The sequence below is a fragment of the Myotis yumanensis genome, unplaced genomic scaffold, assembly GCF_028538775.1.
Source record: "Myotis yumanensis isolate MYYU_CA2020_CCGP unplaced genomic scaffold, mMyoYum1.0.hap1 SCAF_11, whole genome shotgun sequence".
Lineage (NCBI taxonomy): Eukaryota > Metazoa > Chordata > Mammalia > Chiroptera > Vespertilionidae > Myotis > Myotis yumanensis.
In genome coordinates, this window is record NW_027223762.1 from 35638698 (window position 1) to 35655325 (window position 16628).

Here is a 16628-nt window from a genome sequence, read left to right on the forward strand (position 1 = left end):
ACTATAGATCTAATGGATAGTTAAGTAGGGTCAATATATTTTTCTAAATTATTAACATTGCATTTCCTGTACTTCATATTGAAGCCATTATTTTATTCTGGTAGGCTCATAGCTGGCAACCTGGAATAAAAAATCCATACCGTGGTGTTGTAGTATGGCCTGTTCCTGAAAACATTGAAATCACTGTGACACTTTTTAAGGTAAGTTTCATTTTTATAAAATAAAGAATTTATTATATAATCATGGTTCTAAATGAGAGAATATTTCACTATTAATGGTTCTATACATTGGGGTCCAACCTGGTACCTTAATGTGCATTATTTTTAGGGATATAGCAGTTTATTAACAATGCAAGGGTATCAGGGTATTTCATGGTCTATAAAGTCAGAATAAAGTCCTTTTGAATTTATTATAATTAAGATACTTCTTTTACTACTTCCTATGTTCTATCCATGGGAAAATTTATAGTGCTTTTCCTTTAAGAAAGTTGTGGTTTGTGGAATTCTTAGTTCTGAGCCTCATTTTGTTAGCCATGTTTGGCTAATACCAAGATATGTTTTAAAATGAGCATTTGATAAATACTTTAACAACTGATAGCTCAATTTTGAAAACATATTTTAATAAATACTACTTTTATAATTATTCATAGTGTGTGTATACATTTTTTTTGGATACCCTATATTTTAGTGATGATAGTATTAGAAGATAAATTTTAAATTTATATTTGGTAAATATTTTACTGATATTAATATTTTACTTATTTTTTAAAAAAATGTTTTTATTGATTTTTTAGAGAGAGAGGAATAGAGAGATAGAAACATCAGTGAGAGAGAAACATCATTGATTGGCTGCCTCCTGCATACCCCCTTCTGGGGATTGAGCCCATAACCTGGGCATGTGCCCTGACCAGGAATCGAACTGGCGGCCTCTTGGTTCCTGGGTTGATGCTCAACCACTGAGCTAAACATGCTGGGCTTGATATTAATATTTTATAAATATGGCTTAAAAGCAAAATTCTAGTGTAAATTCAAAGTGTAAATCCAAAAATACAGGTGTCCATATACCTACCAACCTGTTTTATATACATGTTTTTTTCTTGAAAGTTTTCCATATTTCTGGAAACATTATAATGTATTTCTTGCACATATGGTGATTAAGTACTAACATATTTACTTTCCTAACCAACTCCTATCTACTTCAAAAAAAAAAAAAAAAGTAGAGACAACCTTTTTAGCCTCTTTGAAAATGATGAAATTAGAAAACGAATGCTTTATTTATCCTTTTTTTTTTTTTTAATCCTTATCCAAAGATATTTTTCTATTGATTTTTAGAGAGAGTGGAAGAGCTAGGGAAAGACAGAGAAAAACATCGATGTGAGAGAAACACATCGATTGGTTGCCTCCTGCATGAGCCCTGACCAGGGCCTGGGCCAGAGAGGAGCCTGCAATCGAGGTACATGCCCTTGACTGGAATCGAATCTGGTACTCTTCAGTCTGTAGGCCAGCACTCTATCCACTGAGCCAAACCAACTAGGGCTTATTTCTTCTTTCAGTCATTCCAATTGTTTTGAAGTTACTTTCGCAGAAGGACAGGAGGAAGAGGGACATTTCATTAAGCATAATTTAGTAACATAAAGCTTGAGAAGCTGTAAATATGTCTCTCTTCTTCGTGTCCAGCGCGGCTAGAGAGCGGTCTGGTTCCTGAGTAGGGACGGCTGGGAATTGAGAAAATGAAAGAAAGAGACAGACACAGAGATGGAAGAAAAAAGCTGGGGCCGGGTGGAACCACTGTCCTCTGACTGGGACAGGGACAGAGACAGTAACCCTGAGCCAATACAGCCTATTTATTTATACAGCAAAAAACAGGACGTTTTACTAAAAGTCAAGACAAAGGAGATTATGTGCATTCTTGGGTGGGCCCCAGTCATATTCATTCCTGGTGCTTGGCTGGATTTAAATAACAAAACCCACCCCCTGGCACCTGGGCTGAAGGTCAAGCTGATAACACTCCTGCCTTTTGGCAAAGCATGTTTTCCAGGACGTGGCATTGCCAATGCCACTGGCTTCAGCTGACAATAATTAAAGAAATGCCCATGTGCCTTCCCAGGTGCTCTCTACAAGAAGCTCCACTAAATTTTATATATATATATATATATATATATATATATATATATACACACACACATACACACACACACATACACACATACATACACACACACACACATACACACATACATATACACACACATATATATATATAGTTTTTAAATATATTTTTATTGATTTCAGAGAGGAAGGAAGAGGGAGAGATAGAAACATCAATGATGAGAGAGAATCATTGATTGGCTGCCTCCTGCACACCCCCTACTGGGGATTGAGCCCACTACCCGGGCATGTGCCCTGCCCAGAAATTGAACCAGTGACATCCTGAGCCACACCAGTCTGGCCACTAAATATTTCAGGACATTAAATTTAAGTAGAGCATTGTTATGTGGCTTAGAGTGTGAAATCTGTGTAAAAAAGTTACTTTTGATTTTGTTGTCGATTGTATTAATTCATTTATTCAGGAACTACTGCAGAGATCAGTAGAACAAAACAATATGATGAATGTTAATGTACTAACCCATGAATGGAATACTACTTTCAAATGCTCTGTTTCATTTCTTCTATTTTACAAAACATTCTTAATATTTTATGTGTATTTTATAGTTTTGATATTACTGTTATTGGCTTTATAACATTATTTGATTATGCTTGTCATATATATACTATACTTGGTTTGCCTAAAATAAGGGGTGAGACAGTAGCTACTCTGCCTGTTCTCCAGGAGGACCAGAGCTGTCCCATTGCCTTTTAGCCAGCTGTCCTAAAAGCCTGTTATTAAACCCCTGTAATCCATATTTTTTCTACTGGAATAATACAGTAAGATTAGAAGTTAATTGTGAGACCTTTGGAGTATTTAATTTAATTCTCACAGCAACCCTAAGGTTCTATGATTATTTCCATTGTATTAAGATTAGAAACGAAGGTAACTTGCTCAGTTACACTGTGATTTAGCCCCTTTCTTCTTTTTTTTGTTTTGTTAATCCTCACCCAAGGATATTTTTTCCATGGACTTTTTAAAGAGAGGAGAAGGGTGTAAGGGAGGGAGGGAAAAAGGGAGGGAGGGAAGAAGGGAAGGAGGGAAAAAAGGAGGGAGGGAGAGAGGGGGAGAGAGAGAGAGAGAGAGAGAGAGAGAGAGAGAGAGAGAGAGAGAGAAACATCAATGTGAGAGAGATACATTGATTGGTTGCCTCCCGAATGCACCCTGACTGGGGACTGGGGATGGAATCTACAACCCAGGTACATGCCTCTGACTGGGAGTCAAACCCGAGACCCTCCCATGTGTGGGCTGACGCTGTAGCCACTGAACAACACCAACACTGACCAGGACTAGTCCTGTTCTGTATTCTACGTTGTACTGCCTATTCTGTAATCAAAAGACTTTGACTATAGATTACAACAGCAGCAAGATCTCTGACATTCTTGAAGAATTTTAAGTAATCTTTTGAGTGTTTTGATTCAGTCTGTTGTTTATGTTGGTAAAGTAAATGAATGGACAGAGCTGTACAACTTTTTTTAAAAAGAGGATGACAGTGAAGAGGAGTTAGAATAGAGCTGATAAATAGCGGACAGCCATGTGTTTGAGGAAAGGATGGATATACACTGAGTGATTCTGAGTTGAAAGTGGCTGTTGAAATATGTCACTTGGAGGATTAGGAGATAAGTGTTGTTTTCAAGTACTGATGAGAATGTTCAGCATATCCTTATCACTGAACTTTTATGACTTTGAATGTTATAGTGTGTAGGAAAATAAAACATACACCCAAATACCTCTTCCTGCCTCATTTGCTGTATCACTTGTGCTAAGGCAACCTTGTGACCATTTAAAATATTTAAAAAATATTTCAGTCAACATTTTTATCTTCCTGACTCCCCCATCCCACCAGAATTATAACAGAGAAAAGTAAATCAAGTAAAAACAACTTTTTCATTTTTTCATGATAATTTTTGGATCTTGTTTTTGAACATCATTGAAAATATTCAAGTGAAAAACTTTTTCACATTTTCCCCCTTTTACATTTTATTTTAATAAAGTTTAAAATTCCCTTAATCTTGAAACTTGTAAATAGGAAAAGACTACTTTAAACCCTCTTTGTTGGAAGTATAGTATTCACAGAGGTGTGCTCATAGTCGAGGTGCATTTTAAAGAACATATCAATGTTTTATTTTTCTGTGATTTAACTAGAAATTAATTTCTTCAGCCTGCACGCTTGTTTTTGAAATTTGAATTAGATTGAAAATATCTGATGCTAGTAAAAGAATAACTAGCCTTTTAGGGTTTTGAGAAGGAAAAAAGGCTCTTTAAGCCATTTTCAATTTTTCTCTCTACTGCAGTGGTATGAGAGGAGACTCGAGCAGTGATTTACACCCCTTTTCATCTCATGGCACACATAAATTAATTACTAAAATTCTGCAGCACAACAAAAAATATGTTTTTGCAGATCTGGAAAAAAAAAAGGTATAATGAAATTCATTCATACTGGGTAGCTATTGTTGTGTTGGCTGTTGTCATTTTTTTATTTCACAATCTAAGGAAAAGAGGTTAATCAATACCCCTGACTAAATAGTCAGGTAATGGTTGTTTTAAAAGTTCTTGGGGCACACCAGTTGAAAATCACTGCTCTGGAGCAGCGGTCGCCAACCTTTCAGACCTCACGGACCACCAGTGGTCCGGGTTCCTTAAACCAGTGGTCACCAACCTTTTGGACCTCAGGGACCACCAGTGGTCCGCGAATCACCGGTTGGCGACCGCTGCTCTAGAGGATAGAGAGTAGGACACAAAGAACACTTAATTGATTGAAGCTGAAAGCAGTCTTCATTACAAATGTTTTTGTCTAGTGAATAACATAGTTATTTATGTAGATACTAGAGACCCGATGCACGAAATTCGTGCAAGTGTAGGCCTTCCTTCCTCCGGGTGCCGGCACCGGCTTCCCTCTGGCACCCAGGTCCCAGGCTTCCCTCCGGCCCAGCTTTGTCTGGAAGGACATCTGGTCTAATTAGCATATTACCCTTTTATTATTATAGATGCCATTTTGAAGTGTCTTGAAAATGAACATTACTGTTGCTATTTTACATGTTTTTACTCACTTTGCTGTATCAGATGTGTCCCTTGGTCCCATTGAAATTATTCTTTTAGGGGTAGTACATCATTAGTGTTTAAAAATAATATTTCAACCATTGCCAGTGTGGCTCGGTTGAATGTTGTCCCGTGCTGGAATACAAAATTGAGATCTAAAAGATGTATGGTCCCAAGTGAACGACTAATAGTATTAAAAATATGTACTAGCTGTGCTGCAGCTAGGCTGCATTCCTCAACAAAATGAGGGGGGAGGGCAAGCAGGGTGGGTGGTAAAATGTCTCTTTCCTGAGCATTGTGTCTCGCTTTATTACTTAGTCTCTAAAGTAGCACTGTTTGTGCCTTAAATTCCCCATGGAAAAGCTTTTTCAAGCTTTATTATAGTATTTTCTGTCCATAAACCTAGTTCATGGGCTGGGCCAGTCTGGGCAAACAAATATCAAGTAGAGTTCTCTATCTTTCTTTCCCTTTTACCCTTTTCTACCTCTCCCTGCCCATTACCACCAAAGAAACTCCTTTTTGAAAGGTTTTTATCCTATTTGTGTGAATTTACTGATAGAAATAGTTGCCTCAATAGAGCTTAGAATCAGTTGCTACTGTGCTATTGCAGTGGAAAAAAAAATAAGTAAACACATATAAAGAAGTAAAACTAACAAGTTTTGACTTTATCCCATAGGTATATAGGAGTCATTAAAGAAATTTGAGTTGGTACTAACATTGTTAGAATTGTGCTTTGGGAGAATCAATGTGTACAAGATTGATTGGAGGACAGACGGACTGAGAATGCTGCAGTTGCTTTTATTTAGGCACCGTGGTAAGGACCCAAACTAGGCTGTGGCAATAGAAACAGAAGATTAATAATAGTCTAAAGTGGAATCAGACATGAAAAAGATGCTTCCCTAGGAGCAGCATGTGGGACCTGAGACCCAGAAGGGGAATAGCAGAGCCCGTTCTCCCTCTTAGATTGGAATGTTGAGCCAAAAGCCTGCTCTATTTAAATATTGTCGCACTCTCAATATTTTCATCCCTCCCCCTTCTCTAATACATGGAAGTGACCTTGAATAACTTAATTGTACATATGATGGGACCCCACTACTTTTTTTTTATGTTTTATACTCTGTTGCCTTTTGCTTTTACTTACTAGTATTCTAATATCTGTAGAAGTCCTAAACCATCCCTCCTGGCTCACGTGCTTTCTCTTCATAAAGGTTTTCATGTTCATTTCTGTAAAAAGTGATGTGTTGTTTTCCAGTATTTGGTGAAACCATGTATTTCATTCAGTACATATTTATTTCGATTATTTTTTTTGTCTTAGAAAGCAAAGACAACTACTAGTATATTTGAATCCATATAACACCTCTACAGTCCCTTATATATAATAAGTATCTAATAAATATTTATCAAATAAATACTTACAAAAATGTACTTCTTTTTTTTTTAAGTTGTGTTTGGTTGTAGGATTGATTATCCTTCAATATATCAATAGCCATACCAGTTTGCCATTTTATGTAGAGTATGAGGTCCTTTGCAGTGCTTTGAAATCCCAGATGTTTACATAACCTCTGCTCAGAAGAAAGCCTTGCCTCAAGTGATACTTTTAATTTAAAATATTTACATGTATAAAAATGAAGGCAGGGCTTTATAGAACCATCTAATATCTAAATAAAGTGCTTCTTAATAGTTTACTCGCTATCTGTCTGTGATCGGGTTTCTTTTTATCTTGTCATCTATGCAATGCTGGAAGATGATATGCATCAATATAAGTGAAATAGAGTATTTCTCAATATAAAATAATGCTTTAAATTTAGGGAAATAGAGTAAGCCGTTCTGCCTAAAACGTTGGTAAAGCTGAAAACAAGGCAGCCTGCATTTTATTGCTTGATTGATTACATTAAAGAAATGTGGCTCTTTTGGTTGTAGCATTGTTGCATGCACCAGAAGGTCATGGGTTCAGTTCCCAATCGGGGCATGTATGGAGGCAACTGATTGATGTCTCTCTCTTACATCGATGTTTTTCTCTCTCCCTTCCTACCTTTCTAAAATCAACTAAAAAAAAGAAATGTATATCAACTTTATAATTTTGCTTTTATTACAGGATCCTCATGCAGAGGAATTTGAAGATAAAGAATGGACATTTGTCATCGAAAATGTAAGCTAATGGCAAAGTCTGTCTTCTTTAACATTTTTACTATATACATTACTAAGGTACACTAGCATTTTGGTAATAGGAGTAATGTTGCCTTATAAAATTAAATAGTGATTTAAAAGTAAAAATGCTCTTCAGTGCTGAATTATATATGTATTTTGGGGCTTGAGGGAAAGACTATGTCTTTTTCAACTTTTTATCTGTTCAGCATCTAGCATGGTGCTTCTCACAGCAAATTTTCATTTAAACATTTGTTGAATGAAATCATGAGTGACCTTTGAAATCTTTTTAAAATAAAGCACATGCTTTACTTTCTGTTTGGGTTGAGGGATTCTAGGTTGGTGCTTTAATAATCTTTAATTTACATATTGTGGAATTTAAGTGACTGGCAGGTAGGTGTTTAGTAATATATTTGAATAGGGATTAGGGAAGATAGGCAATGGAAATATAGTAAATTAAAAAGAGTGTGGGTTCTGGAGTCAGATATTTCAAGCTCTAGCTCTTTCACTTACAAGCTCTGTGATCTTGGTTAGTTTCTTAACTTCTCAGCCATAATGGTTGTTGTGAGGATTAAATACTTAATTTTAATGAATATTAGTTTTTATAATTATCGTCATTGTTATCATGACCAGCATTAAAGTTCTATAATATATTTATAACAGATTTTAACATGCTTTGCAGCATATATTTCCTTCCCAAGTTAGCATATTGCATGACCTTGTTTTATATCTCAGTGATAAAAGGATTCTTACACTTTTTCCAGCAGTAACTGGGCCATTTTTAGTCTGGACGATCTGGGAAGCTTAGGAGGGAGGTCAGGTCCAAGCATAGCAGGTGGAGTTCTGATGGCTGGATATCAAGCCAATATCATGTTGAAGGTTCACACATGTTAACAACACTCTGGCTTTTCTGTAGTGATAGATTTGAACATTATACTTTGAATAGCCACTGAAGTTTTAAAAACAAACAGACTTAGATTTCTTGAAATTAGTTACAGCTTCAAAAGCTAGCTTTCATTCTCACATCAGGAACTTCTCCCCAATGTATGTTCTTTCAGTTTTCAATGTGCATGGTTGTGTTATACATCGAATCTAAAGTCTGTTTGTTAAGTTGATGTATGAAAGAATTAAATTTGGCTTGTAATTAATAGTAAAATGTGTAAAAAAATGGTAACTTTATATTTGTTTAGAAAGGTGTTTTTACAACCCAATTACTCTTAGGATAGGGAAGCATACCAGTTCTAAATTTTTGAAGAATAGGTTATGAACTAACTAACCTATTGAAAGGTGGAAGTAAAAAAAAAAAAGCTATATGGTATTCTGTGTTATATATTTTATAAAGGTGTTTTATATGTCAATAGAGAAATATTAAAATTTTAAATGAAAGAGATGTTAAATGGATCATGAGATAAAAGGGTATATTTTGAATTATCCTTTTCCTTTGGAGTTACGTGTTTCTCAAGTCAGAAAGTATATTTGATATCCTTTTAATGATATTTATTAAAGCTCATTTTATTCATTTGTATATTTCTTACTCAAATAGTTGAAGTTGCTAGAAATGTGACTGTGAGGTAAGGAAATGACGTTAGCAGGAAAACGGAAAATAAAATATGTTAGCATTCCTTCTGTACAAATGTTTATTAATGAATTAGACTTACAAAAATTCAAGAAACATAATATAGATGACTTTGAACTATTATTCATATTGTTTATAAAACTTATAAAACCAAAATTTTTTTAAACTATTACTAGAGTTAAATTTTACTATGCCATCCAATGATTCTAAAAACCTTAACTCTGAGTTATGTAGTGGGTAAAACACTGGACTTGTGGAGATTCTCAGCCATCATTATGCTTTTTAATAGCATAATGTCTTTTGACTCTCTGCCTCATACTCTTTTTTAAAAATATATTTTATTAATTTTTTACAGGGAGGAGGGGAAAGTGATAGAGAGTTAGAAACATCGATGAGAGAGAAACATCGATCAGCTGCCTCTTGCACGCCCCCTACTGGGGATGTGCCCGAAACCAAGGTATATGCCCTTGACCGGAATCGAACCTGGGACCCTTGAGTCTGCAGGCCGACGCTCTATCCGCTGAGCCAAACCGGTTAGGGCTCTGCCTCATACTCTTATTTGAAAATAATAAATTTTTATTTCTCCCATATCATAGTATAGAGAAAACATGAACTTTTGGTTGGGTTAGAATTGACTATAAATCCTGATTTTGTATCTTCAAAGCTGGTGACCTTCAGTAGGTTATATTCTAGGACTTAGTTTCTTCACATCTAAAAGTAAAGTTTTTTTGTTTACTGATCTCAGAGGGCTTTTCCTAGGTTTGTGACTTGGTTTTAGTTGGTAGAAATATTTTATTAACTTTCTGAAAATTACCTTTTTGTAGATCAAATTTTTGGTTTTCAAGTTCATGAAGAATTAAATATTTAAAATAATTACCTAGTATACCATTTTGGAATAAATTAATATCTCCCTAATTTATATCTTTCTTTAAAAATCCATATCTCTATATGTATTTTCTGTATACTTTTAAATCTGGAATGGAATATGAGTATTGTTGTGAGTTTCTTATTCTGAACTTCTTAGCACAACAGTTTTTTGCCTCCTACTTCTTGTTTCTATAATAGCTACTTTCTATGCCAAATTAAAAAAAAGAAAAGAAAATTAACTTGTGTGGGTGAAAAAAAGGTGAAGGGTATAAGAGGTATACCCTTCTAGTTATAAAATAAGTCAGTGCGATGACAGATGACAGATGGTTACAAGATTTATATCAGTCATCACTTTGAAAGGTATGTAAATGTTGAATAACATTTCTTGTATTCAACATAATATTGTATGTCAACTGTAGTTTAATTTATTTTAAAAATGGAAAATTGAATTGTGGTATAAACTTGCTTTTCATGTTGAGGAAGACATTAGTCATTCTAGCAGAAATCTAATTTCTCACTATGGGTGTGAAAAAAGTATACCCATCTTTTAAGAGGTAGCAAAACTTAGAGAGAAATCTAGGTATTGAAGATCTAATTTGAAGAAAATTAAAATTAATCAGAATGTGGGAGGGAGGCAGTTTTTCAGCTGTCAATAATGATGACAATAATTAATAATGCTTGCTAGGAACCCAAATGCAATAAAATAACATTTATTAGATGAATTTCTTATGATTTTATTATTACTGGCTTATAGCTATTTTTATAGCAAGTGTTTTTTTAGAGACAATAAGGGATTTGTCTATTTTACTAGCACCATGTTTATTTTTTAAAAGAGTTGTTAAAGAGAGAAAGGTAAATATTAAATACATCCATTATCATATTTACTTATTTTGTATATAGTTACCAGATTTTGGAGGTATTGTGAAATTGCTGTGTTCTTAATACACGAGAAAAAGCATGAATGTATGTTATAACCAAATCATTTAAAATATATAACTTAAAAGAGAATATAATAAGTTACATACTTTAAATTAGAATAACTATCCCAAATTGTGATCTATGTAATCTCAAAGGATGAGGTAGTATAATTAAACCTAAAATAAAACAAAAAGAAAAATAGTGTATTCTTTCCCGGAAAATAGACCAGGATTGGGCAGGAACTTAATTTCTTTCTGCCTGGACCAACTCCTATATAGTGAGAGGAATAAATGAATTTTGAGAATAGTTTTCTTCTTTCCTATCTGGGTATTAAATCTTTTTATGTGCTCTGGAAAATTGAGGTCAAATTTCTGAGATGCTAAACAGGACCTCTGCTTGGATAAGTAAATTTAACAGGGGAAAAGTTCTGTTCTATATATGTCTGTATATACCACAAAAAAAATTTTTTTACATAATGCCTTTTGTGTAATAGGTACTCAGTAGATATTTGTTGAAAGAGTGAATGATTATAGTTAACTGTTAGAAATCCTGTAAAGATTATTATTTTTAAGGGAGGAATTATAGCTCGTCCTGTAAACATCCTGAGGTCACCTGAAAATGGTTTGCTATTCTCTTGACCCAAAAAACCCCACAAAATCATGCAAATCAAGAGGTTCAAATCTTTGTGTTCACTTTAAGAACACTCATGAAACTGCCCAGGTCATCAAGGTTATGAATATCTGAACAGCCAACCATTATCTGAAGGATGTCACTTTACAGAAGCAATGTGTGCCATTCCGTTACTAGAGTAGTGGAGTTGGTAGATGCATTCAGGCCAAACAGTGAGGCTGGAGTTGCAGGGTCAGTGGCCCAAAAAGAGTGCTGAAGTTTTGCTGCACGTGGTTAAAAATGCAAACAGTAATACTGAACTTAAGGGTTTAGATTATTTGGTCATTGAGCACACCCAGGTGAACAATGGTCTGAAGATGTGATGCAGAATTTACTGAGCTCATCAGTGGATTAATCCATACATGAGCTCTCCCTGCCATATTGAGATGATCCTGCTGAAAAAGAGCAGATTTTTCCCAAACCAGAAAAGAGATTGCACAGAAGAAAAAAAAAATCCTTGAAGAAACGAAAACATAAGGCCTGGGAGTAAATTCTGCATAAGATAAATGCTAATAAAAGTAAAGAGAGGGTGAGAGAGAGATTACCTAAAAATCCATCAACTGTATAGAAGAAAAATTTAAAAAGTAGACTCTAGTGGCAGCGAGATAGTATGTGAAGGATCCCATTTGCCATTACATAGAAGTTCTTCTGATCAACCTCTACTTAATTTACATAGATTCCTCATACTTCCCATGCTGTCAATAAAATATCCTGGTTTTAACCCCACGTGTGTCAACATGGTTAATAGGTGACTACTTCATTTAATTAACCAACTCTCTGTGCCATTCAGATCATTTAAGAGGGATTCTACTATAAATGTATATTAAGCAAGTCATTCTCATGAGATCTATCTGTGTACTCATCTATAGGATTAAAAAATGGCTCTTAGATATTTTCTTTTAAACCAAAATTCAGTATATGTAAACATTTCATTTTTTCAGGTAGTAGCAGTTTGCTTTACAGTAGTCCCCCCTTACTTACAGGGGATATATTCCAAGATCCCCAGTGGATGCCTGAAACTACAGATAATATGGAACCCTGTACATACATACCCAAGATAAAGTTTAATATGAATTAGGCAATTTCATGGATAGAAGATTCATTTTTTTCAATCTTAGCATACATTTTTTATGTGTTTTTTAAAAATAGTTAAGAACTTTCACCTTTTCACTTAAAGGAAGCACTTACAGTTTTTGTTTGTTATATCTGCCAGTATTACTAGTTTTATGCTTTGGGGCCATTATGAATAAGCAAAAGGGTTACTTGAACACAATGTTGCAATATCTCTACAATCCGATAACTTAGAACAGTGGTCGGCAAACTACGGTCCCTTAAGTGTGGCTCTTCCACAAATTACCACGTGTGGGTGCGCACGTACAGTGCGATTGAAACTTCATGGCCACACTCAAGGGGCCAAGGAGCCGCGTGTGGCTCGCGAGCCGCAGTTTGCTGACCACTGACCTAGAAGACTACTAAATGACTAATGGGCAGATAGCCTATACTCTGGACAAAGGGATGATTAACTCCCTGGCTGGATAGAGTAGGACAGCCCGAGATTTTATCATGCTACTCAGAAGGGCATACAATTTAAAAGTTATGAATAGTTTATTTCTGGAATTTTCCATTTAATATTTTTGGACCGCAGTTGACCATAAGTAACTGAAACCTTGAAAGTGAACTGTGGACGAGAGGGACTATTATATTATATTTGACATTATCTAATGTGTTTTTAACCTTTCAAATAAATGAACCAATATTCATTTATTCATTAAGTAGCAATTAATTCACTGTGCATGTATTTTGTGCTTGGAACTGTTTTAGGCTAGAAATACTGTAGAGTGGGGTATAAACCATGGAAAAAAATCTTCATGGGGCTTACATTCCTGTGTGTGTGTGTGTGTGTGTGTGTGTGTGTGTGTGTGTGTGTGAGGGGGGGGTGAAAGAAAGAGAGAATAAAAATTATTGTCTGAGAAATATGTACTATGTTAGATAACAAATATGTAGTGTATGTTACATGACAAATATATAGTATGTTAGCAAGTGCTATGGAGCAAAAGCAGAGAAGATATAGATAGGGATCTCCCATTTTATTCCATGGATATAACGAGCCTTCTTATTCCTTGTAAAGTCTCCAAAAGAGAATTCAGGCATGCTTATCAAATTAATTTAAAATATATTAAAATTTTATTAAACAAATATTATGAGGTGTGAGAAAGTTTAAAAATAACCTTGGGAGTCTATATAAACCTTTTTTTAGGTTGCAGCTCCCCTCAGTGGTGAATGATGAAATTGACTCTAGTCTGGAGGAATAGTTCTATTACTGTAACAATAATATATTACAGATGTTGTGCTCTGTCTTACATTTTAATGTGCTTCCACATTATGTACAGAAGAACTAGTGAATTTCAAAGGACTAAAGTTTGTCTTTTCTTGTAAAATCTGGGTTTTGTTAAAGGTTTTTGGTAAATTGTCCAGACACTGAAAAGTGTTCTGACACTTTGAACAGAAATTTTAATACCTTTCTTTTCCTTGTACAATCAATAAAAAACATTTTAAGTTTTTGCTTAACATAAAATATCCCAATAAAACATAGAGGTCATCAAAGCATATTACCCTAACAAATTTATTGGGCACTTACTGTATACCAGATATTATGTGGAATATTTTATACACATTATCTCATTTACTCATTACAATAATTGTGAATCAGATATCAATATCTTTATTTTATAGATAGATAAAGAAAGTTACTTAGGTTAAGTAACTTGCTCAAGGTTATATAGCTAAGAAGCCAGGATCTTATTCATTTTGTCCTCCTTCATGGTCTTCATTCTTAACTTCTGTGCAATAACTACTTCCCTTAGTGACAAAGTGAAAATAATTTGAAATTATAGAATCATAGATAATTTTTAATCTGTCTTCTTTAGTGAGAAACCTGTGAGGGATATATGTATTAGATTAGTAAAGGTAGTCTTTAATTATTGTGCATTTTCAGGCTAAAAGCTATTGGGATTAATTACTTGACTGCTGCTAGACATTACAAAATGGAATCCCAGAATTTATCAGTTCCTAGAATTCTGAGTATTTTTTCTCAAGGCAACCTTCCAACCTCTTTGTGTAAATTGAGATAATGCTGTCTTCCTCTTTTTTGGTTCTTTTGTTTCTGGTTACCGAGAAGATTTCCCATTTTTTTTCTGAGCTTTCTTCTTTGGACCAGAAAGCTATTTATATATAAATGATTTTATTACTGCTAGCTTTGTAACTTTAGACAAGTTATTTAATCTTTTATAGCCTCAGTGTACTCAGGTATGAAAATTATGGTATAAATATCTACTCCATAGGTTATTAAAGATTAGAAATAATGTATGTAAAGCATCTAGTTCAGTAATGGGTAACTACTTTTATCATTTTAAAGGAAAGGAAGCTAGATTTCCAAATTTATTGTTGTAGGATTTTAGTTTTCCACTCCTTTATACCACTTATGCCTCTCATTGATATCTAGACTTAATCATTATCTTAAATGAATAACAACTTACAAACATCTCACTTAGATTAAATTTAAACTTAAAAATATTTTAATCTTTCTAAAGTTTTCAGCTTTTGATAGGATAGCTTCTCCATGAAAATTTAATCCAAGAATAAGAGCCAGTTTGTTTTCTGAAATTAAACAAGTGCTGATAATTTATTAATATCTACCTCTGGGCCTGACAGTCTGTGTTTGTGTTTTTCTGTTCACAGTATGACTATGTGAATGTACTTCAAAAACAAATATAAATGAGTTTTAAACTATCCTTTATTTTGGATTATTTACCATCCATATCCCTATTATTAGTGCAGATCATCAAGAATGGATACTATAAAATAACATGTTTCTTTTTTTTACCTACTATAATATAACAATGCTTGTTCACCCAGGTAATTGACATTGTGGGTTTTACAAGGTGGGGGGCAAAAGTAGGTTTACAGTTGTAAGCACGCAAAACACAATTTATTCTTATATTTATTAATAATTGTAATTTTTTTATACAAACAACTGTAAACCTGCTTTTGCCCCATCATGTATTTTATTTTTTCATTGATTTTTAAAGAGAGAAACATCGATTTATTGTTCTACTTACTTATGCATTCATTGGTTGATTCTTATATGTGCCCTGACTGGACACCAAACCCACAAACTTGGTGTATTGGGTCATCACTCTAACCAACTGAGCTACCTGGCCAGGACCCCAGGCTGTGTTTTAATGTGAAATCATAACAGTTATATTTAGAATACAACAAAAAAGTTTTTCTTCCTGGTGCTGTAGTTATTCAATTAAAATCAGAACTAGTGTATTTGTAAATTATATCCATAGGTCTTAGTTTTAAAAATCTAAAAATTTTTATTCTTAGATTTTTTTTTTTTGGTTTTTGAATAAATAAAAATGCATACTGATGAAAAGTATAAATCTAAGTTGAATTCATTCATTCATTCATTCTGCAAACATTTAATGTGCATTTTCTATATGCCTAGACATTTTGTTACTGTTGAAGATACAGAGTCAGTTAAGACTTGTAGAATTTTGATTCCTATATAAATATTCTCCTCCTTCCCATATTTTGACTTCTCTGAAATTAGGATCATCTTACATTTTGGGTGTTTCACAATTATAACTGGTAGTGTTTTGTTCTTTCTTAGCACTATCCTATCTAATAATAGACAAACATGGTAATTAACCGTACCTCCAACACGCTTCCCATAGGCTAATCAGGGTGATATGCAAATTAACTGCCAACTAAGATGGCGGTTAACCGCCAACAAAGATGGTGGCTAATTTGCATACTGCAGGCAGGGTAGGACAGTGGAAGCCGCCATCCAGGCCTCCCTGTGCTACCAGGGCCTAAGGCAAGTGGTGCTGATCGCCTCGCTGGAGCCCTCCCCCGCCCGCCCACTGGAGACAGGGGGCCCACTCCCGTGTGCGATCTGGGGGTGGGCGGGGGCTGGGGCCAAGGCAAGCGGTGCGGATCGCCTCACCGGAGCCCTCGCCCGCCCACCGGAGACCTGTCTCAATGCAATGCAGGGGCGGGCGGGGGCTGGGGCCAAGGCAAGCGGTGCCCATCACCTCAACCGAGCCCTTGCCCGCCCACCGGAGACATGTCCCAATGTGCAGGGGCTGGGGCAAAGTCAAGCGGTGCGGATCGCTTTGCCCGAGCCCTTGCCCGCCCACCTGAGACACGTCCCAATGCGCGGGGCTGGGGCGAAGGCAAGCGGTGCAGATCGCCTCGCCCGAGA

At 35.2% G+C, this 16628-nt stretch overlaps 1 protein-coding gene across 7 annotated transcripts in view; it reads left to right on the forward strand.

Annotated features, from left to right (window-relative positions):
* The window catches only part of EHBP1 (EH domain binding protein 1), a 310727-nt gene that overhangs the window by 40475 nt on the left and 253624 nt on the right, over positions 1–16628 (forward strand). For all 7 annotated transcript variants that reach the window (XM_070429315.1, XM_070429313.1, XM_070429318.1 and 4 more), the window contains exons 4-5: positions 105–200; positions 7280–7333. In XM_070429315.1, the coding sequence (XP_070285416.1) occupies positions 105–200; positions 7280–7333 (150 nt within the window). The remainder of the gene's footprint in view (positions 1–104; positions 201–7279; positions 7334–16628) is intronic.